General features: G+C 42.7%; 2 protein-coding genes across 3 annotated transcripts; one reads left to right on the top strand and one right to left on the bottom strand.

Moving 5' to 3' along the window:
• Window positions 1-1396: 1396 nt before the first annotated feature.
• On the top strand, window positions 1397-13766 carry idh2 (isocitrate dehydrogenase (NADP(+)) 2). The gene is made up of 11 exons (XM_022191352.2): window positions 1397-1642; window positions 6493-6584; window positions 7034-7199; window positions 8458-8618; window positions 8730-8873; window positions 10195-10331; window positions 10456-10607; window positions 10756-10868; window positions 11113-11210; window positions 11296-11388; window positions 13356-13766. The coding sequence occupies exons 1-11, from the start codon at window positions 1525-1527 to the stop codon at window positions 13438-13440; spliced, it is 1359 nt and encodes a 452-aa protein (XP_022047044.1). The 5' UTR covers window positions 1397-1524; the 3' UTR covers window positions 13441-13766.
• Window positions 13767-13818: 52 nt separating this feature from the next.
• On the bottom strand, window positions 13819-20996 carry znf710a (zinc finger protein 710a). Of its 2 annotated transcripts, none has more exons than XM_022191350.2 (5): window positions 20857-20996; window positions 17227-18750; window positions 16328-16519; window positions 16052-16226; window positions 13819-15624 (listed from the first exon to the last, which is right to left on the bottom strand). In XM_022191350.2, exons 1-5 carry the CDS (start codon window positions 20899-20901, stop codon window positions 15455-15457), a joined length of 2106 nt encoding a protein of 701 aa, XP_022047042.1. In that variant the 5' UTR covers window positions 20902-20996; the 3' UTR covers window positions 13819-15454. The 2 variants fall into 2 exon arrangements, with proteins under 2 accessions (XP_022047042.1, XP_022047043.1); XM_022191351.2 differs by having other exon boundaries at window positions 17257-18750.
• Window positions 20997-22991: the final 1995 nt, after the last annotated feature.

Raw genomic sequence — 22991 nt, 5'->3', positions numbered from 1 at the left:
TCTGACGAACAAAATTATTCAAATGCTATTTAAAGATTTGCACGACCGCTATCATCCAAGAAAAAAATGGACAAAACTGATTACATCTAGTGGTCAGGAGGACAGTTATCATGAGGGCTTCTTAAATCATTTTCACAAGCAACCAAAAAATGGTTATAAAATTTGAATTCACAAGCTGCAGCAGGGAAATGGTGATGTAGTGACTGCCAGTTTACATGCTATTTTAATAATAATAATAGTAGTTTTAATATTTTACTCACTGCCTGTTTTCTGAAACAAAAACAGAAAAAAAATGTCAATGTGAAAAGCATTATTGGTGATTCAGCTGCACTAAAATGCAGTATTATTGAGCACAGAGGAGGAGAGAGTAAAATGATGTAAACACTGGCTGACTATGGGTTCGACAATTCTACGGTTTCATTCAGCAGACGCTTTTATCCACAGTGATGTACATCTGAGTGTAGACACAACACAAGCAAGGATCTAGTAAGGAGAAAACACCCTGGATAAGTGCCATAAAACAAGTTCAAGTGTGACAGGACCTTGGTGCCTACAGGCAGTGTGAGAGGTTATAGAAATTTCTAAAAAATTTTAATGTATATTTTTTGCAGTCTGTCAAGTGCTAGATCTTTAGTCTTTTCTTAAAGACTGAGAGGGATTCTTCAGATTAAACAGGCTTCATTAAGGCTGTTCTGCTATTTGAAAGCACAGTAACCCACCCAGGCCTTGTTTCCTAGTTTCCAATCAACCTTAAAGTTTCCACCATCTCTGAATGTCACTGAATGTTGCAGTTTCCACAGAGCTCATGAGACATGTAGACATATGATAAAATAATGGTAACGTTATCTAAATTGGTCAATGTGTTAATACTAAGGATTTCTGTATTGTTGTGGTGACATTGCCATCAATAATCATAGTAATCCACCGGCTCCTCAATATATCAGATGCTGGGAGTGCACGAAGACTCCTGTGTTCATTCTTGCAGCCAACAGTAGAACATTTGGTGCACTTTGCTAGCCACTGAGACAGTTTTTGAGTTAGCAGTGGCAGCTGTAGAAAGTAAATACTGGACTGTGAGTGAGCTTTTTTTCTGAATGGCTGACCTCGAAGACCTGGCTGACTCGTGAAGATGAGACTGTCTTGTGGTGGGATTTGAGTAAAAATGAAAGTGAACGTCTTTCACTTTACACCTGCAGACTCATTATAACTACAGAACACCAAATGGAGTTTCAGCATATGGGAAGTTTAATGTGTAAACACTGCGGTGACCTTCTATCGGACGCGGAGCGGTGGGTACAGACGTTACACCGGTGCTGAGAGGAGTTTAACGGTTGTTAGTGTCGGTTCCTCCTCTCGAGTCTGTGTATCGCTGACGTAGACACCAGCGTGTCCCGCCGAGGAGGGAGGAAGGGCGGTGCTGCTGCTGCCGCCGACTATATTGCAGAGAACCTCGGAGCGCTTTGCCCCCTCTTTGCTCTGAGTTTCGTCGAGTGTTAACCGCAAAGTGATCCGGGCCGGGGAGACATGGCTGGATATCTGAAAGTCCTCAGCACTCTTTCGAGGTCTGCCGGTGCGGCTTTTTCCAGAAACCCCGCGGTGCTGGCGCCGGCTGCAAATTGCCAGACTTTGCAACAAAGAAACTGTGAGTGAAGAGAGAGATAACCGAGGTCACCCTCAGCATCAATACGATAACCGTTAATCGCGGCTATCTTTGTGTTAATGTGCGTTTATTAAAGCGTAGCCCCGGTTGTTGTTTGGTTCGCTAACGTAGCGGCAGCCTAGCAACAAAATCAGTCAATCTTTACGAAGCCGGTGACGCCGAGCTAACGCAGCCATGCTAACCAAGTTGCTGTTAGCCAACTGGGATGCTGTTAATAGCTTTAATGGTTTTCTGAGCTCAGAGGCAGTGATGCTCTAAACGCCTCCCAGTGTCTAAATGAGTGTAATATAGCGGGTTAAGAGCAGGTTGTCTTGATAATGAGGAGGAAGATGTAAATCGTCGAGAGGCCAAGGCAGCGAACCGTCGGAGCAGTGGGGAGAGCTGTCTTTGTCCTCCTCCATTCAAACTTTAAGGAGCAGTTGAGGACGGGGTAAAGATATTCCGTCACAGATATGAATTAAACATGAACACCTTTCAAATCTATAAATAAAACTGATGCGGCATGGTTTGTTCGCGCGCCGCTTCTCCTCGAAAGACGGAATAAATCCACGATAAATGACCGCGGTGCCGAAACTGGCAGCAGATGAATCAAATGGACGGTCTGTTTTTAGCTCTCTTTGCGGACATTTTATTGCTTCGCCGGTAAGAGCAGAAAATACAACCGGTGGCCCATAAAAAATATGTCAAATTGCCTGTCCGAATCCAAATTGATGAGGTGTTCCTAAGATGTCATGTTGTTAGTGAGACAGTGACTTGAAAAACTTTTCCCAAGGTCAGCCACCGCATACGAGTCTCCGCTATAGAGAGCAATGGCTGCCGTTGCCAGTGCGCCTCTGTCCTACATACTCTTTCCATCTGGGTTACATCCAGACTGCAGCTCAGACCTGCACATTTTCACCGCTTCCGACCCCGGCATTTAGACTGGAAAACCTTCTGCGGCTTGTTACTTTTATGATGGCTCTAAATGTTGGCTAATTCGTCTGTGTCTTTTAAACCAGTGCCAGGAGAGCGGTCCAGTTCGATTGCTTTTTGTGGTTTCAGAGGAGAGATTGAAATTTGTACTGTGAGCTCAGCAGAAAGCAGCAATTAGAAACTGAATAAGCATAGCTGATTTAAATACAAACCAGAACTAGCACGACCAGACTGTGTTTATCAAGGAGTGGGTCAACTGAAGGGCGCCTTGGCTCAGGTGTGATTGAATCAACATGTCATTTGAGCTTTGAAGTGTAACTAAATAAAGATAGTAGGTGATCATAACCCAGTAATATCTAATGTTCAAGCAAAAGAGGAGTGTACTCTTCAGGGAAAGTGGAAAATTGTGTAAGCTTGTAAAACAGCCACACATTCCTTTATTGAGTTTGTGTAATATAAAACTGTGTGCCAGGCTATAAGTCCAAGATTGACAAGGTTCACTGTGCTCGTAAAACCGTCCAGCAGTTTTGTTGGATGTCACAAAGATAAGGTGTGATGCTCTCATCAGCCTCCAGCTTTAATCTGTAATCTGCAAACCTTTGCATTCACCGTGGCTTCTGTTTGTGTCTGCAGTTCAGCGCGTCCTTAAGTGACCCTTTAACTGCAGTCTGCAGTCCTGTCTGCAGCTTAGCCGTAGTCGTCTTGTTTACATTGTAAGTGCCTTTTCTCAGTATAGGATTAAAGTTAAGGTGGTTTAAGGTGTCCCTCTGTGTTGATAGTTAACCAGAAAGAATGTCTAATCAATGGCTGTTCGTCTCATCTTGTTAAGACACACATTGTTTCGATTGTCTTTGACAGTTTGCCCTTCATGCTTATTGCACAAGTAATGGTCCACACGTCGCACCTCTCAGTTCAGTTTTAAAATTAGTTGTAAGCACCTTGTGCCACAGTCGGTATTTAGGACCACTAAATACTCAAAGTTGGCACTTACAGCTAGGTCGGATTGTTAGTCTTGTTTACTGATTCTTTCATTAGAGGTTTCCTGGTCTGGAGCCATGATTTAAAGATTTTGCATCACATGCAGACACATTCACTGACACATGCCTTAGATAAAACATTCAAATTTCCCGTTTTTGTTAAAGAAAGGGGTTATTTCTAAAATGTTGTGGATTCATGTCCAAAACCCAGATTTGAAATAGAGACGGCGTCAGAACATCTTAACAGTATTGAACCTCTCTCTTGCTTATTTGTTTTATAACTCTTCTTATTTTGAATGCAGACTGCAGACAGTTTCAGTCAAATCAACCGTACCTTCATGCAGTGTTTCAAACCGTAGGATGTTTGCTTGCGTATTTCTACTAGTACCTGGTTTTATCTCAGGCTACAAGGATTAGCAGATCTTGCAGACATATATCTAATGTATGAGCAAATGATGTGGCAGGCAGGCAGGCCCACATGACTTTGATTCAGCTCGCCCTTCAGCATCCAGTTTGTTGATACGCTCAGAAGTTACATAACCTGCTCAGCTCTCTTCTGCACTCCCCTCCCCCTGCATTGTGATAGGAGAGTCCTGTTTTCGCAGATTTAGGTTTGACGAGTCACAAGTGATGCCAGCCAGTAGCAGTACCCATGATGCACTGCAGCAGAGAGTCCACTCTTCCAAAAGAGCAGATAGAGAAGGACGCATTCTGTTAGAATATTTTTAAAACTCCACTTCACATTTTTGTGTTTTGAGGTAGTAAATAATTCTGCCACCCATCTTTGTCATGAACATTATAGGCCTACACGTAGTAATATTAATGATGTGAGCTTAGAATAGCTGATTTCAAGTGCACTTTTTGACGAATTGTGTTCTTTTCTACAATGTTGACAAATAGAGTAACCAGAAATGATTATTTTTATCAGGGATAAATCTGCAGATTCTTCACTGAGCTTATGAAATGTCAGATAATAGTGAAAAATACCAAAACTCTTAAAGCCCTAGGATATGTCTTAGTACATTTTTGGTTGGCCAATAGTCCTTTTCCCCAAAATGTCCTGTCTAATGTCATGTTTCACAAAGAAAGGCTTACAACTGATAGTGAGAATTTGCAATTGTTTTCCCCACAGAAGAAGCACTTAAATGATCAGTTCTAAACATTCTGATTTGTTTTACTGTTTCAGCTCTAATGATGAAAATTGCTATATCTAGCTTGGGGAAAAGACTAAAAACAAGAAATCCAGTCCAAATTGTACTGCTTGGTTCACAGTTTTACCCATTGTATCTGCTCGCTGTTTTGGAAAAACTGCAGTTATCTGAGCAGATGTATTTCAAAGTAACAATGCTGACAAAGTGACTTTCAGTTTCCTTTGTCACATGATGCACTTTTCTAAAATGGAAACCTCCCCTAAGACTCTCTTTAATTTTTACTGTCTAGTTGCTTAAAGAGTGTGTGGTGCTAATAATATGGCAGAGTCCAAACGATGGTGAGTTACACTGCCAGCAGAGAAATTCAGAAACACATGCTGGCTTTCCATAGTGCTGTCACAGATTATTTTTTTCCCCCAGTCTGCATCTGTCTACTGTTGTGTAACATGATTGTAACATGTAGGTCACAACTGTCTTTCCTATGGGGTTATTTTCAGTGCATGGTTACCATGTTTCCGTAGTCAGCAGGTCTCGTGTCATGTTTAGAGCATGGAGCGAGAGCGCAGCAGGTGCTACTAAGTCAAATGTCTTCTCCAACCTACACATGTTTTTTGGAGTTTCAGTAATTTTATCTATAGGGCCCTGTACATCATTACATTGGTTGTGTAACATTTCCAGCGGACATCTCATGTTTACTTTCCTTACTCTGGGAAAGCTTTGGTAGCAGTGGGGAGCATTAACTTGGCTGGGAAATCTGAGACTCACTTGATCCTCTGCACCTCCCCCTGTACTTTTCTATTCAGTGAAATTGTCCTGCTGGCAGGACTCTCACACACTGAGCAGATATGATTAGAGATACTAATCCACGTTGATCCTGATGGAAGGCAAAGGAGTTAAGAGACCATCTTAAAAAGTCAACTGTGAGGTGGAAATAAAGTAGACTTCTCTATTAAAGTGTAATGCGTTTAAACACAAAAAGACACGAGTAGTTATTTTTTAGGCATAAGATAATGCACAAAGTTTGTTCTTTTATTCTATAATTATTGTTATGGTTTTTGAAGTATAAACTTGGACTGTGTAAAAAGAGTAGAACCATTCATTAATATTTTTTTAGCATAATTGTGTACCTTGAATTGGAATTTTTGGATTGGCAAAATGCAGGTTCCAGTCACAGATTTTTGGCAAGTAGTACAGCAGTGAACGGTGTTGAATTAAGCCTATCTGTCAGGCAATAATGCATGAAGACGGACAGTAACACCAGCAAATGCAAGAAAGAAAGACTTTTAGCTAAAAAGCATGGATACTAACAGTGTCGGTTTAAAATCCCCAATATTAAATGTTTAAAATGTTTTATTTATTCAAATTGTCTGCTAACTTTTGGTCAATTGGCTAGTAATGCAGCACCAGTTATACTGGTAAAATGATTGCTGTGGGATTAACAGGCAAGTAATGGCAAGAACTCCTGAATGGAGTAGAAACAAGGAGTTGATTGAGTCAGTCTACAGGTAATCACTTGCCACAGTTTTGTGTTTCAGTATTTTTTTTAAAGCAAAAATGTATTTTAAAAATAATCAGATTTGATCCTTTTTTTAATAAACATATTCAACAGTAAACTTAAAGCCTCTGTGATATGGACTGTTGGTCAGACCAGCTGGTTGCCTTGAACGTTAAGAAACAGATCAGGATCTCTCCTCTTTTTTTCTTCCTAATCAATGTTTTTTCCTGTCTTTACGGTTGTTGCTCTGTGGTCTCACTAGCTGTCCTTAACCCCTTTTGTTTGTATGATTGTCAGATGCCGACAAACGCATCAAAGTGGCCCAGCCGGTGGTGGAGATGGACGGAGATGAGATGACCAGGATCATCTGGGAGTTCATCAAAGAGAAGGTAATACAGTAGCATCCAGGGCTGAAGGGGTATGTGCACAAACACCGGTGAGAGTCTCAGAAGAGGGAAAGCCAGCTCCGCCTGACTTGCCTATTTTTATGCACAGACTGACACGTGGATGTGTGGGAAGAACTATGTGGAGGATTATGGATGTATGATGTCGGGGAGGGGCTTTTGTGATGTTTCATTCACTCACTGGCTGATTGCCTCTGAAGAGAGCAGATGTTGTTGGCTGTTAAAGAAAATGCAGTGAAGCTACAGGGTTAACCACTGAATGAACTAATAATGGGTTCTGTTGTCCTGTTAGCAATCCCAGATATATTTCTGTACTTTCAGAGGAAATATGAATGAAAACCGTTTTCCAGACTGAAAATAGCATACTCCTGTAGTTAGACTAAGTTGTAGATGCTCATTTTTGTTTTGTGTTTGCTTTATTTTTGGTTCTTTAGCTTATCCTGTCCAATGTTGATGTTGAGCTGAAGTATTATGACCTGGGTCTGCCATACCGCGACCAGACTGATGACCAGGTCACCATCGACTCTGCTCTGGCTACAAAGAAATACCATGTGGCGGTTAAGTGTGCCACCATCACACCTGATGAAGCCAGAGTTGAAGGTCTTTGCCAGATCTCTGAGTATTATACATTTCTAATTTCAAAGCACTTTAGACTTATTTACTGCCTTGCTGCCAGAATGATTTTAATATTCACCACCAGGATACAGTTTAGGGCTCAACACAGTTACAGTAGACGCTAACAACTTTAACACAGCTACAATAGATGCATCCAGTAGCGTTATGGTTAAGACTCTTATGTGCATAACTACAATGTCTACAGTTCAACTCCTGGCAACTGCTTGTTCTTGCATGCTGTGCCTCTCTCTCTGCCCCTTTTCCCTCCCCCTCTAGGCTGGCGTCTGCCAAATGGCAAAGACAAAATTAAAGAATAAAGCTCTAATTGAAAATTCAGTTAGTTTCTTCATGGGGTTCATCACTTTGCGTGTTTTATTACGAAGACAGGAGTGGAATAGCTTTATTGGTATAATCGTTAATGTTATTTGCACTAAAACTCTCCCTTTAAACATGCTTTTCTACATATATCTATAGTTGCACATAGTAGTTAAACACTCATTTCCCTTCTGTAATCTGCTTCCTTTGTTTAAGTGCATGTGTTTTATTTTGAAATTCATCCAGAGCAAAGAAAACACTGGGGTGAAATTCTTTTATGTGTTTACATGCATGGCCAATAAACCTGATTTTGATTCTGATTATCACTAAGCTAAATGTTCACACGGCAACAAAAATGCTGTTTTTTTACATTGCAATGTATGCTATTAAAAATTCTTTTTAAATTGGAACTATGGGTAAGCAGACGTGCAATAAAAGCACTCAACAGTGACATCCAGTGAGTGGAGTCTGTGGAGTGCCACGTAAAACTGATGGCAACACATCAGGAAGTTAGACAATTTGCTGCTTTACGATGTTTATGAAGTGGAATTGTTGAATTTAGAACAGTTGAATTAATAGACCTTGCTTTGATAAGAAGCAGATTGCTTGATATACATAAGAAAATAAAATGTCAAACATCTCCCATTTCACTTTGTGTACCTATTTGCATTTCATTTTCAGGTAGTTAAAATTCAAGAGGGCAGAGCATCAGGAGGACAGAAATTAAATGGTTTATTAATGCACTGGCGCTTTTGGCAAATTTTGTTAATCATGAAAACAATTACCAACAGCTGAATTTACATATGAACGCTGATTAATTTGGCGTTCACAATCATGTGACTCAGAGCCCACAGATGAAACAGTGTATGTATTGTTTGGAATTGTGGGTTTTTTTTCATTCTACTGTATTTTCTGTTTTTACGTGTAGAGTTTAGCCTGAAGAAGATGTGGAAGAGCCCCAACGGAACCATCAGGAACATCTTGGGCGGCACAGTCTTCCGTGAGCCAATCATCTGCAAGAACATTCCCAGGCTTGTTCCAGGCTGGACGCAGCCCATCACCATCGGCAGACATGCCTTCGGTGATCAGGTGAGTCCGAGAGCATTTCAGATTGAACCCAAAGCCAGAGCAAAACATGGAATTTCAAGATCAATTTAAAATGTATGTAGGTTAGTAAAAGTGTATGTGTTTTGTTTATAGTACAGAGCAACAGACTTTGTTGTGGATAAGCCCGGCAAATTCAAGATCATCTTCTCACCTGCTGACGGTAGTACCAACAAGGAGTGGGAGGTCTATGACTTCCCTGCCGGTGGCTGTGGAATGGGCATGTACAACACAGATGAGGTGAGCAAATACTTCTACTTGGAAAAATAATGTAGATGAGAATCAGTATTAATATTATTGTCCACAAATCCCATAAAGGGACCAGCAGCAGCAGCAGCAGCAGCAGCAGCAGCAGCAATGGTTTACCTCTAATTAGAAGAACATTGCTTCAAGTCACTTCATACTGACAGAAGGAAGTTGAGAAACTGTATTTGTTGGAAGCAGTAGAACCATTTAATGTGAAATTTACTCAAAGTAAACTACAGTTCTCTTCTCAGTGAAGAGCTGTCACCCAACACAACAGTAGCTGTGATTTCCATAGTGCGTTTTTTTTGAAGTATCACATCAGAAAAGGTTCGTGAAAAGAGCATAATTTAAAGAAAAAAAAAGAATGAATGCATTCCATTGGAGATGTAAACGCCTTCTCCAAACACGTTCTGAAAATATTTAACTCCCAGCTGTTTCAGTTCTAGAAACTCGGACAGCATGAGACATGGCCAATACCAGCTGACATGAAAGAATAAATGCCCAACTAAACGGAATTCTGGAAGACCTCTGTCATTTCTCTGTTGTGTCTGGCCAAGGCAGCTGGTTTGGTTGTTTTTAGTTTTCTTTTTCTTGAGGTTGGGCAAACATTTGGTTTCCAGGTTTGCGACCTCTTCATGCTTTTCTGGTCTTGTTGCAGCCATGCACAACATAAACCAGCCTGGTTTATTCGCTCCAATAAAGACAAGCTTGCTTTCCATTTTCAGCAACATAATCAAAGTTTGCTTCAAATTTTCTCGACATTTATATGGAAACACAGTTACTTTGGTTAATTAAACATGACAGATAACTTAAATCAACTGTCCCCTATTATTGTTTTTAATTTAGATTGTCTCCTAATTTTTTTTTTGCCATATTTAAATCCCTGTTTGTTAATAAGATGTGTAAAAATGTTATTTTAATTTTTTCTTCTTTAATTCAGCACTAAGAAGCATAGAAAGCGGTACAGCATTTAGGTACTAAAATCTTGGCCATAATTCTAGTTTCCACCACTGCCTGGATTGTTTTCCTAGTCTTTGTATTTGTGACTTCATGTTTAAGGAAACCTGACATTGCCCTTCTGTTTTACTAAAGATGCTTTTTATAAATGACAGAAGTCACTGCAGTAGACTCACCTCATTTTAACCCGCGTTGATACTTTTTTGTTTGCCTCCATCAGCAGTCTGTTTGGTTTAACAACACCAGAGGTCGTAGTAGATGACTTTCACTGTGACAAGGGGAAGGTTGTTCACCTCTCTGCTACTGATAAAACCTACAGCAGTCGTGAAATGTTTGTTTCTTTTTCCCCCTTCGTCAGTCTATTACAGGCTTTGCACACAGCTGCTTCCAGTACGCTATTGGCAAGAAGTGGCCCCTGTATATGAGCACAAAGAACACCATCCTGAAAGCCTATGATGGCAGATTCAAAGACATCTTCCAGGATATCTTTGAAAAGTGAGTGTCTGTTTTGGCAGTTCAGTTTTTCCTGCACACATAAGGGTCATTCTTAAACTGCCCTTTTTCTGCGATGAGCTCTAATTAACATGCTTTTTTTTTGCTTTTTTTTTGCATCCTGCAGGAATTACAAGCCAGAGTTCGACAAACTGAAGATCTGGTATGAGCACAGGCTTATTGATGATATGGTCGCACAAGTGCTGAAGTCTTCTGGAGCCTTCGTGTGGGCTTGCAAGAACTATGATGGAGATGTTCAGTCTGATATTCTTGCGCAGGGTGAGATATTTGAGAAACAACACTTCTGCCTCTTCTATGGAAATGATTCCGTTATGAAATGCTGAAATCTATAACCACACAAGGTGCTTGCCAGTTTTTGGGCTGATGTGGGTTGCACTAAAGAAGGATTTTGTGTTTCCTGTTTTAGGATTCGGTTCTCTGGGACTGATGACATCGGTTCTTGTGTGCCCTGACGGAAAGACCATTGAGGCTGAGGCAGCCCACGGCACTGTGACCAGGCACTATCGCGAGCACCAGAAGGTTAGTAGCTGTCCGTCTTTGTCTGTCTGCGCAGGAAAGCATTTCAAGTGGGAAATGAAACCGAAATTGTGTGAAGCCAAGTGATCTTCTTGCAAATAGCCTGCGTAATCTGTGGAGCTATACTGCCATCGTGTGTCGAAAGTTAAATATGACAAGTGTGCTCCATACCAGCAAATAGACACAATTTGAAAAACACTTGTCTGATGCTTTAACGTGTCATTTTCATTCTCGACTCTGCTTTTAGGGAAGGCCGACCAGCACCAACCCCATCGCCAGTATTTTTGCCTGGACCAGAGGCCTGGAGCACCGAGGCAAGCTTGACGGCAACCCTGACCTCATCAAGTAAGAGATGTGTACTATTTTACAAATGATATTTACCCTGCATGGAGCATGGCTTTTTTAAATGAATGTTTTTGTCGATCTGCAGGTTCTCTCAGACTCTGGAGAAGGTGTGTGTCGACACTGTTGAGAGTGGTGTTATGACCAAGGACCTTGCAGGCTGCATCCATGGCTTGTCCAAGTAAGTTTATTCCCATGTTACAGCCTTAGTTTACAGTGTAGTTATTTGATATACTGTAGCTACGTTTTGCTACTAGTTGCAGTTTTGTTTCCAGATCAGCCTGTGGTCTGTATAGATTCAATAATAGTATTTTTTTTTATATCCACGCAGTGTCGTGCAGCATCCATTACAGCACTGTCTTAGTTTGAATGAAGTTGTCAGTGCTTCAGATAGATAGATAGATAGATTAATACTTTATTAATCCCGAGGGAAATTTAGTGTTCAGCAGCCTGATTAAAGTGACTTGACAGGTAGTAGGCAAACATAAAAGTTATACCGAACCACCTAAGGTGCATGAACAATCTACAATAATAATCACATAGGCCCTAATGTGACTATGACTGTGACTATGGCGTCTATAGCAAGCCTAAATGTCTAGTAGCACCTGGGCAGCTTCTGATTTTGATTTTGACCTCAAAGACAGCCAAGAAAGAAGAGGCGCTTTAACACATCCCAACTAAATTATGTAAACAGAATCCACATCCATGGATGCGGAGTTCCTGCTTGCATAAGACATACATGTAGAAGAACAAAGGTTTTGGAAGGAATCAGAAAACAATGTGGCTTCAGTGTATCATTTAATATACAAAGGAGGGGTAGGGATTACAGTAGAGTCAAGACATTTACTTCATTTAAATTATCCGTACCCACACATTTTAATGATTGAAAAATCTAACAAACATGCTATAATTTAAGTATCTCAACTGTGAGAGCTTCTCTCTTGGTCGAGCAAAACAAATCGTGTGAAGATGTCGTCTCGCTCCAGGAAAATGTGACATCCGTTTTTCACCACTGGCTAGCATTTTGTAAACCAAATAATTTGAGAAAATAATTTGCAGATTAATCAATCATACAAAAACTCATTAGTTGCAGCCCTAATTTGGAGTACAGATCCATTTAGTCCACGGAGCATCTTCATGTTTTGGGACATTAAGCCTATAATGACATCCAGAAAACGAATAAGGTTTGGTGCTCTCTGTCTGATTTCCTTATTTTAACTTTCAATAAAAATATCTCCTTTGACTAAACCACCACTGTTGGTCTGAAACATTGACACAAGACATTAGATATCATTTGCTCTGATTCTGACCTGCCTGCACGTAATACAGCTTGGTAACCTCGCTGTAAACACGTCTCCATCTCTGGGCATGTTTGAGGAGTTTTAGACCTCTGCTGGGGAAATTGGTGTTTTCCTTGCTGCTCGTTTCTCAGCAGGTTGCCGTAAACATGTGACTGATTTCAATGAAGTTTGGTGGAAAGTAAGAAAACTATTAAAATTGACTTTTAGATGCAAATCAAAATGTGGGTAGAGGAGATTTTAAAGCATTCTTAAATTAGACATTAAAAGTGCATTTTGATTCAGAGTGAATTTTCCTCATTTCTAATGAACATAAGTGATGGGAAACAAATTGGAAGCATTGCCAGGTTGTCAATCTCGATTCAGGGACAAATAAACGATTTTTGTCAACATTTTCTAAAACCCTATTGGAGGTATGTGCTATCTTGTTTACCCATCCTTTTCTGCACATGTTTGGTTTGTTCTCTGTTACATGCCCTGGCTCGCACGTTGGCTCGCACACATCTTGCCGTTTTCTTTTAGGCTTTATCACCCATGAGGCATTGCAGTTTACACATCTGCCTCTCAGTGGATATTGTTTTTGTCCTTAAAGGGCACCATTTTTGGAAAAATATATACAGGAAAATAGCCATATGTTAAAAAATAACTCATAACCTTTTTGATTTATTGTGTGTTTTGCCCTTTCTAATCTTAAGCAGTACTGTATTGTTGTAGCTAATTATAGAATAGATATTAACGCTGAACTAAGAGTAAAAGTAATTATTCTTACCGTGTGTTGTTTTTGCGGTTTTGTTTCTTAAAGTGTACTTTTTGAATTTTCTGACCTGCCTGTCCTGCCTCACCTTTTCAGTGTGAAGCTGAACGAGCACTTCGTCAATACCACAGACTTCCTCGACGCCATCAAGACAAATCTGGACAAAGCCCTCGGCAAGTGAAGGACTTGAAAGAGTATAATAAGCCTGGAGATGGCAATGTCACTCTTCTGTTTTTGTACCTCATTTTTAACTTAAAAGGTCAATAAATCCACATGCATTTCATCAGAAGGAGAAAATTTACTGTCTATAGAATTATGTAGCGTTCTGTTAGATTATTAAATGGTTGAGAGTTGTCCTCCCACCTGATGCCCCTCTAACTATCTGTCCTATTATTTGCAGGGTTTTATTTTTGTAATGTGAAGTACTGTATTCGATACTGTGTAATGCCTTGGGCAAGACAGAAGCCTGTGTCAAACATATTTGCCAATAAATCTCGTTTGACCCATTATCTGTTTTTTTTGTTGTTGTTATTTTAAGACAAATAGAAGCTCAGCAGTGTTAAAGGTAAATAAATTTATTATTTTACAGTATTGTCTGGTACACAACATTGTACATACAGTTCTATCCACATTGTCTCCACACTAAAGTCTAATACAGAAAGCCATTGAAGCCGAACATCTTCCCCTTTTGTATCATCACTAAAATAGTGACAGAGTGAACACAGAAGCTGAAAAACTCACAAAAATGAGCATTTTTATTTTAAATGCACTATATCAACATTGCAAATGGATACCTTGTTTGTAGGTTACAAGTTTGAAAAGCTAAGCAGTGGGAAACTGAATATATTGAACATTTCCAAATCATTTTCCACAAGGTCCGTGGCCCTGTCACATGTTGGGAGGTTGTCGTTCATCACTTGAGACCAGTGAACAGCGTGATGGATGGCATGCTCTCCCAGACACACTGGGGCACTTAATATTTCTGTCCGAGTTTTTTGGGACAATTCTTGTTGAGATTCATCCATAAAAAAAAAACACAACTGCAATACGAATGCAGGGTTTGTATTGCTTTAGAAAAATGCTGCAGTCTCGTCTTGTGAAGGCTCGGATGGGGGGGACATGGTGAGGTTTGTTGAAAGAGATGCTGCACCACAGTCTGTTCTCTGTGGTAATCTTTTGAAGAGATCTACAGATGGGTGGGAGGGGAACCTGAATGTAATTTCACGAGGTCTGCGATTGGACCCTAAGAAATCCAATGTCCCAGCTCAACACAACAGCGAGGAAAAAGGGACTGACGAAGCCCGGAGACGCGCGATCTGATCCAATTCTTTGGTAAAGGGGTCCTACCATTAAAGAGGGTGTTTTCATTTTCATTAGCGTCTTAAAACATTCCACAGAAACAGTTACATTCATAGACTAGAGATCAATACAGGGTGACGCTTGTTAATGCAGAAATGTAAAAAGTAGACACTGTGGTCGTCAGTGCAACGCACTGATTACAATACCAGCCGACGTATGAGAGGACTGATACATTCTGTACAGTAATATACAACAAAACACAGATTGCAAATCCAGCAGAATTTCAGTCATTTTGCAGACCTCAAATTTAATTTATCACAGTATAAATCAAAAGTGAATCATTGACCTCTGCAATGTGATTAGCTTTGGCAAGTGAAATGAACAGTAACACTTGTTCCCTTCTTTAACCCTTCACATTGGAGCACCCCAGCACTCTGACAGACCGGGATCGTCTGAATGAGTTTGTGCAGTGTAACAGTAATGTATGCGCTTATGCTTGTAGCTGTAAATGTGCTTTTCGAATTGGGCTCAGACGCTGTACTTGTTGTAAAGCTACTGACAACATATGCAAATTTATATAGTGTTTTTTTTTACTTAAATGATCCTATTTTAGACTGTTCATTTTTTTTCAAATATATTTATTCAGTAAATTTGCAATTCTCTAGAGATGAAAAATATGGAATTAGATAAAAAGTATACATTTTCAAATTTTGTAGCATTACTGATTCCAGTGCATATTCATGTGCAGTTTGCTGGGCTTTCTCTACGTCCTTGAACAACCCAAGCACTATGCCTTTAACAGCAAAAAACTACAAATCATAATAATAATAATAATAAAAACACAATCCTGTTTTTATTAGTTCACACTTATATTCAATTTTGGTCGTTTTAATAATTCATGCAGTGCTGAAGCGCCCTGCACCCTTCCCATAGGTGCTGTAATACTCCATTTGAGATAGTTTAGCAATGTCTGGTGTGTTGTTGTTGTTAGCTCGGTTTTCTCGCTCACTGAATTCAAAGCTCTCCTCTTCGTAGTCCTCCTGGCCTTCTGTCTCTTGGGGGGGCTCTGAAGAAGGAAGCAGAGACACAAATATGATCCCACTTTGTCCTCAATAGCACACACACACACACACACACACACACACACACACACATGCAGATCTCTTCCTAAAGACATATGGCCACATTGAGGACAGCCAGTACATTGCCCCTCCTCGGTATCAGTCTCCACTGATAGAGACAGGCATGTCTAATCCAGGCACTGCTATATTTACTAAACACACGGAGAGGGAGTGACAGAAACATCAAAATACTTGGCCACTAGATTACAGTACATGCTGAGTCAAAGTGCATTAGGGACGGACTGAGTGACAATAATGCGACATGAAGGCCTCCGAGCAGTCCCACTGGGAAACTTGCCACACAAAACCCATCAACAAATTCAGTTTTTGAAAGCCGAGCGTAATTAAGGACACACTAATAAAGCTGCTCACCTTGTCCGTCTATTGAGGTGTCCATGATGCCGTGTTTGACCTTCATGTGTCGGCTGAGGTTGCCCTTCAGGTTGAACTTGCTGGTGCAGTAAGGGCACTTGAAGGGCTTGCTGCCAGCGTGGAGATGCATGTGGCCGAGGAGGTTGTACATTCTGTTGAACGATTTTCCGCACACCTGAGAGACAAGAGCACAATGGTGAGCGTCCCTCGCCACTCCGTCACTGTGGGATGCAGTTTGACTTTAATTTAAAAAAAACATCCACTTTCTTTACCCACCTTGCATTTGAAAGGCTTGACCGGCAGGTGGACAATCATGTGCGTTTTCAGGGTCTGCTTCTGGACAAAGGTCTTGAAGCAGACGTGGCACTGGAAGGGCCTCACACTGGCATGGATCAACATGTGTCTCTTCAGGTTGGCAGACAGGGTAAACTCTCTGGCACACACATCGCACTTGAATTCTTTCATACCCTGGAGAAACACACAAAAAAGTGTTTGGGCCCTTTTAATTAATTTGGCTAAATATATGGTTTCGAGAAAAAATAAATAATGAGTCATAGCGAGGAAACACACAAGGAGCTCACATGTGCGCCTGTGTCTGTGCTTTTGCATTCTGGCTTTTGATCCTACTTATGAGGCCTGACAAAAAGAAAAATGTCTATCAATGGAAAGAATAGACTTTTTTTTTTTTAGTTTCAACATTTATTCTACTTTTTTTAATGCCCAACAAAGCATACACCGTGAATAGAAGCATATTTTCCTATAGAATAAAAGAGACTATGTAATGAAATGGAGAGAAAGACCAGAGTGATTCATCAGACACAAAGGGAAGTAGCTTTGCGAACGACACACAACACAAAACACATGCAAGTGGGGGTTGAGCCGCACAAAAAACTCAAGGCCTTTGATGGCTATGTTTACAAAGCAACTGGTTTTGGAGAAAATCCTGTGATGCAAGTTTGCCATGTATCTCCATTTTTCCATCAGGATTCATACCTAGTGAGAGAAGCTAATTTACATCAGCGTTTCCTTAAATATGTTTATATGTTGGTAGTATTTTTTTCCTATTTTAAGAAAAGGTTTAGTGGTGTTATGTATCTACAGGAAGCCACTCTACTTTGGGTTTTGCTTTGAACACATAAAGTGGTAGACAAAGGCACATCACTGGGTTTCAGTACCTTAAGTGCGAGGGCGTGCACAGCCAGTACCTTGTGTGTGAGAGCGTGCTGTCGTAGGTGATGGATCTGGACAAACTCCATGCCGCACTCGGGGCAAACATAAGGCCTCACGTTCTGGTGCTTCATCAAGTGGTTCTGCAGCTGGCTGCGATAAGCGAAGGACTTGTGGCACTCGGTGCACTGGTACGTCGTGGGGCCCTGATGACTGGTGAGGTGGCGCTTCAGGTGTGCGTAGGTCGGAAACTCGAGGCCGCACTGGGTGCAGACGTGACACTGGCCGTTCTCGTGCTTGTTCTCATGGGTCCTCAGCTCGCTGGGGTAGGCAAAGCCGCGGCCACAGAAGCGGCAGCTGTACGGCTTAACGTCTGAATGCTGCAGCATGTGCCTTTTCAAGTGGCTGGTCTGCGTGAAGGCCTTCTCACAAACTGTGCACTTGTGGGGTCGGGTTCCCTGGTGGGTCAGCAGGTGAGTCTGGAGATGACTCGGCTGCTTGAAAAGCTTCCCACAGTGTAGACATTCATGGGGCTTAATTCCATTATGGCCCAGAATATGAGTGACGAGGTTATATTTGGATGTGTACGACTTCTCACACATGCGGCATTTCCAGCGTTTCAGACCCTCTCCCACGTCTACGCAGTATGACTCGTCGATCTGCACGTTGATGTCCAGTCGGTCGATCTGCATTCGTCTGGCGAGGCCCTCTGGGTCCGACCACAGCATGGCTTGGCCGTTCTCCTCATACTCTCCTGGCAGCGACATATCAGCAGACTCATACGGTACCTCATTGGAATCATAATATCGGTTCTCCAGAGGGCTGCCAGTGTCTGTGCTAGTCTTGAGGTTTAGCGCCTCCTCCTCCTCTTCTTCCTCTACCACCAACTCTTCTTCCTTCCTCTCTCTCTCTCGACTGGAGTTTTCTTCTTGTTCCTGTTCTGGCTGTCCATGTGTTTGTGGCCTGGATGTGTCTCTCACACATGACGGACAGTTTCCACAGGCCTGCTCCTCTTTTAGAGAACCTTGTTGGATGACCTGATCACCCGACATGCCGGGACTACGTCTGCTGTTCATGTGAATGCAGGAAGGAGGACTGTCAGACTCCAGTCTTTCACCTTTAACCTGGGCCTGTGGACCGGGCACTTTGTGTGGGTGGCCCTCTAATTCACCCTCACTCCGGGGCCTTTTGGTCCTCCCACGAGGCCCGGGTCTTCTTCTCTCGCTGCAGTGGGGCTGAGGCTCCGGCTCCCCAGCAGGCTCGGCCAGGTAGTCCCCGTTGGCACCGATCAGCTGGTCAGCATACTCGTACTCCACTGACTCAGGTGGAGGAGGAGGACACTCTCTGGGCTCCCCTGTGTAAAAACCATTAGGGGCAATGGTGGCCCCAAATATTTCATTCTGGGAGATGAGGCCAAGAACGGCAGCCTGAGCCAGAGAAAGCACCACAACAGGCTCCGTCTGTGTGCCCACATCCACCTGGCCCTCAGTCATCTTGGGGTAGGTCCGCACCAAGCGGCTACTCTCCTCCTCCTGGAAGAAGACGCACACAAACATACAACATAAGTCAGAAATGAACCAGAAGCAACATTACATCCGTGTCTTTGTGTTCTTTTTATTACTCTGCTGTTACAAAACCCGCCTCATTCAACGCTTCCTCATATAACTTCATTTCCCCATTGCAGCCTCATGATATTGGTAACCTTCTTATTACAACAAATGGAAAGTTGTGTGTTGCTACAATATTGAAATTATCATATAATTTAGTTTTTAAGATTCTGTGCTCCAGACTGACACGAGAAGCTGTAGCGTCTTCTTTAAACGGACTTCAGCAGAGTGTTCAGATAACGCCTTTAAGGGTTACTCTGTGAGAACCATATTCAGACTACGCCTTGTCTCTTTGCTCCGAATTCACAGAACATTAGATTGAGGAGATAAGGCAGATCTGTGTTAGCACCCCGCTTCCTTCCTTGACAGGCTTTAGAATAATAAAGAACACAACAAGGGATGCAGGTCCAGCCAGGAAGCTGACTTCCGTGGACTGTCCTCAGCGCTTCCTGTGGGGTCCTGGGACAGCCGAGCTGACCAAAGTCAGCTCATCACTGGCGCTATCTGTCCCATTCATGAGGGGCAGAGCGTATGCTCCGTATGCTCAGAGACTGTCGCCGTAGCCAACTTCATAATGCCTGACACACTGGGCTTCCTTAACAAGATGATATACGCCGGCAGGCAGTCTCATATCCATAGCAGACATTCAGCTGAGTTTTGAGCTCATTCTGTATTCCAGACCGATGCATAAGACTCACTAACATAATTGTATGGTTCGGAAGTGTTTCAGACTCACATGCACATGTTTACCCTGCCGCCTGTAAAAGCAGAACAGTGAAACTATGGGGGAAGAAATTGTGGTGCGACCAAACTGGCCCTCTGTGGTAAAGGAGAAGCGGGTATTGCACGCCACTGGTTGGTTTCAGGTTATTTCTCAGCATGCATCTGACTAGTAGGAAAAATGTATAGAGAGAAGCTTTGACCCCTGGTTTTCTTTTCAGACAGCACTCTAGCCTTCACAGTGCCACATCAGAAAAGAGCTGCTTCCTTTCCTGACACAATGCTGAGAGAAAAGAAAAGAGTGGTTGCAGGAAGGAAGAGGAGATAGAGAGCTGGAATAAAGGTGTGTGTTGGTGTGTGTTGGGAGAGGGGAGTAGACCTGGATGCCCTGATAACCACGTCATTTATAATTACTGCTTTTAAAGTAGTCAGACAGAGACAGACTGTGTGTTTGTGAGAAAGAAAAGGAAAGAGACTGGGTGTGTATTTGAAAGCGTGTGTGTGTGTGTGTGTGTGTGTGTGTGTGAGAAGAGAGAAAAGAGAGGGAGGGAGGTATGGAGGGAAGGAGAAAGAGCTGTGGGCGGGGGAGGAGTGGAGGGAGGGAGACAGAGAGAGAAATGAGATGGAGGGGCTGAAAGATAAAGAAAGAGGGGAGGAGAGGGAGGGGAGGGAAGGGGAATGAGAGATTGAGTGAGCATGTGAGAGGAGGGAAGAGAGAAAGGAAAAGGAGAGGGAGGGGAGGCGTACAAGGAGGGGGGGAGTCGGAGAGACAGAAAGACAGAGTGAGTGAGTGAGAGAGAAAGAGGGGAAGGAGGGAGGAGGTGGAGGAGGAGGAGGAGGGGGGAGAGCTGTGGAGAGAAGAAAAAGCACAGCAAAATGAAAGGCTGACAAAATGAAAGAAAAAAGACAAATGACAAGTAGACAGAGAAGGTAGGGCAATAATTGCGAGAGTCCGTACTTTCACATTTAAAGTTGCAACTGAAAGACAACCTAAGGACAAACAATTAGAGCAGGAGAACGCACAGCAGAGATAGAAACACAACTGTTCTGCCTCTTCTTCTTCTTCTTCTTTTTTCTTTCTGAAAAGATGTTCCCACTGCAGCACTCACATGAATGTAGAAAAGAAAAAGTAATCTTGCTTCCCCCTCAAACACGGACTTAAAGAGTGCACATACCTCACTAACAACTAACTGCAAAACAAGTAAACCACCAGCAGCACCAACGCCACTACCAGCCTCCCTCCCTCCCTTCCCTCCCTCCCCTCTCCTCCCCCCTTTAACAGCTTCCTCTATCTTCAGGTTACAAACTCACCACATTGTTCCTGGAGTGATGTTTAAGGTGTTTCAGGGATCTCATCCTTCAGGAGAAATGAGTGGAATAAAAAAATCCACCTCCTATTTATATCTGTGGGAGAGTGGGGCGGTCCCACGGCTCATCCTCCTCCTACTGTTGCTGTTATCAGAACTGACTGTGCCTGCCCCCACCACCACCGCCAGCCCTCCACCCCACCACACACACACAGCATCACCCCATTTCTTTCTCTTCCTCCCACCCTCTCCTTCCCATCTCACTTCTCTTTCTCTCCTCTTTTCTCTTACAAACACACACACACACACACACACACACACACACACACACACACACACACACACACATCTTATCTCCCTTTCTCACTACATACAATTCAGCATGACCCTTCAACACACATTTCTCTTTAAGGCACACAAGCTCTATCTTTTCTTGATCACACTTCATACTTTGCATTTCCCTTTTTCTTCTTCTTCTTCTTCTCTTTACGAGCACAAACAGTTATAAAATCTAATCAGTAGTTCCCCTGTGCGTGCGGATGTGCGAATGAGCACGCATGCAAACATGTCTTATATACATATAAATATAAATAAATGCATGTATTTATGTGTGTGCATGTATGCGCACGCACTTTCACAACGCAAACGCTCAGAAACGCCATGGGTGGAGGTGCGTCTGTCATTGGCAAAACAGTCAGACAGATAATGTCTGAGAAATGCTCAAATTTTTTAACTTTCTGTGAGACCTTGTAGTTTGCTGCCATTATTTCTAGATTCAAACTAATTAACTATTGAGACAGGCTGGAGTACACTGTCTGAGAAATTCAGAAGAAGAAGAGGAAGAAGAGGAACAAATAAAAAGAAGGAGAAGAGTGACAAAAGAAAAGAGAAAGAAAGGAGAGAAAAGCAGTTAGGAGAGAGGGAGGGAAGGGAGGGAGGGAGACAGACGTGGGGGAGAAAGAATAAGGAAGAAAGAAAGCAGAGGGAGGGGGAGTGAAGCCGAGAGAAGGAAGGAGGGGGGGTGGAGGGTGAGGGGGGGTGAGAGAGACAGAAAGAAAAAAGGAGAGAGGAAAGAGAGCCGGGGTGGGGGAGGGAAGAAGAGAATGCAGCAAAAAAAAAGGAGGAAGAAGGGAAAAGGAGAAGTGGAGGTGGAGAGGGGAGGGGAAGGGAGGAGGTGGGGAGGAGGAGGAGGAGGGGGGTGCAGGGGCATAAGAAAGGATGTGGCAAAAGAAAGAGAAAGAATAAAAGAGAAAAAAGAAAGAAGAGGGGAGGGGGAGTGGTGGTGGTGGTGGTGGGAGAGGGGGGGTGGGGATGGGAAGAGAGATAGAGGGAGGGTTGAAAGAAAACGCAGTGAAAGAGAAGAGCGGGGTGGGGGGTGGTGGTGGTGGTGGAGGAAAGAAGGAGAGAGAAAAAGAGAGAAGAAAAAAAAGGGGGGATGGTGGAGTGTGAAAATAAAAAAGAAGAGTCCATCAGCAAGAGAAAAGAGAAGAGAGGAGGAGGAGGAGGAGGAGGAAGGAGGGGTGTGGGGGGGTGCAGAATGAAGGAGGAGGTGGGAGGAGGGAGGGAGGGAGGGAAGGAGGGGGGGTGAGAGCAAAGGGAATGGAGAGAGGAAAGGAGATAGAGAGACGGAGAGAGTGAGGAAAAGGAAAAACAGCAAGGGAAGACATTAACTATTGAACTTCCAGATTTCTTTTCAGGCTGTGTTGAGAAACAGTGCGGCAGCAGAGTACCTGCCGGCTAAGTACAGGTTGTGTGCTTAAGTAGTCGGCACTGAAGATGATCCCGATAATTAGACAGGTATTCTCTTATAGCGGAGCTTACCTCACCTTTACTAGTAAACACAGTGGGTTGGTTGGAGGGTGGAGGGTTTGGGGGTGGGGGGGGGATAATAATAAAAAAAGTGCATCTGCATGTATAGGTGCAGGCGACACGAAAAAAAACCCCAGTGTGGACACATGCCAATTGTGACTGTAAGACTGAGGACTGTGCATAAACATTTCCTACTAAATAACAGGAAAGGGCAAACCTTGAAAACCTTGATCAATCATCAGCAGCTGGGAGTGCTGCGAGAATGAGAAAGATAGAGAGAAAGGGGAGCGGAGGGGGGAGGAGGAGGAGGAGGAGGGAGAGATAGGGAAT

The sequence above is a fragment of the Acanthochromis polyacanthus genome, chromosome 8 (genome assembly GCF_021347895.1).
Source record: "Acanthochromis polyacanthus isolate Apoly-LR-REF ecotype Palm Island chromosome 8, KAUST_Apoly_ChrSc, whole genome shotgun sequence".
NCBI classification, from domain to species: Eukaryota; Metazoa; Chordata; class Actinopteri; family Pomacentridae; genus Acanthochromis; species Acanthochromis polyacanthus.
The sequence above is the reverse complement of the archived record's forward strand: the minus strand, read 5'-3'. Positions and strand labels throughout refer to the sequence as shown.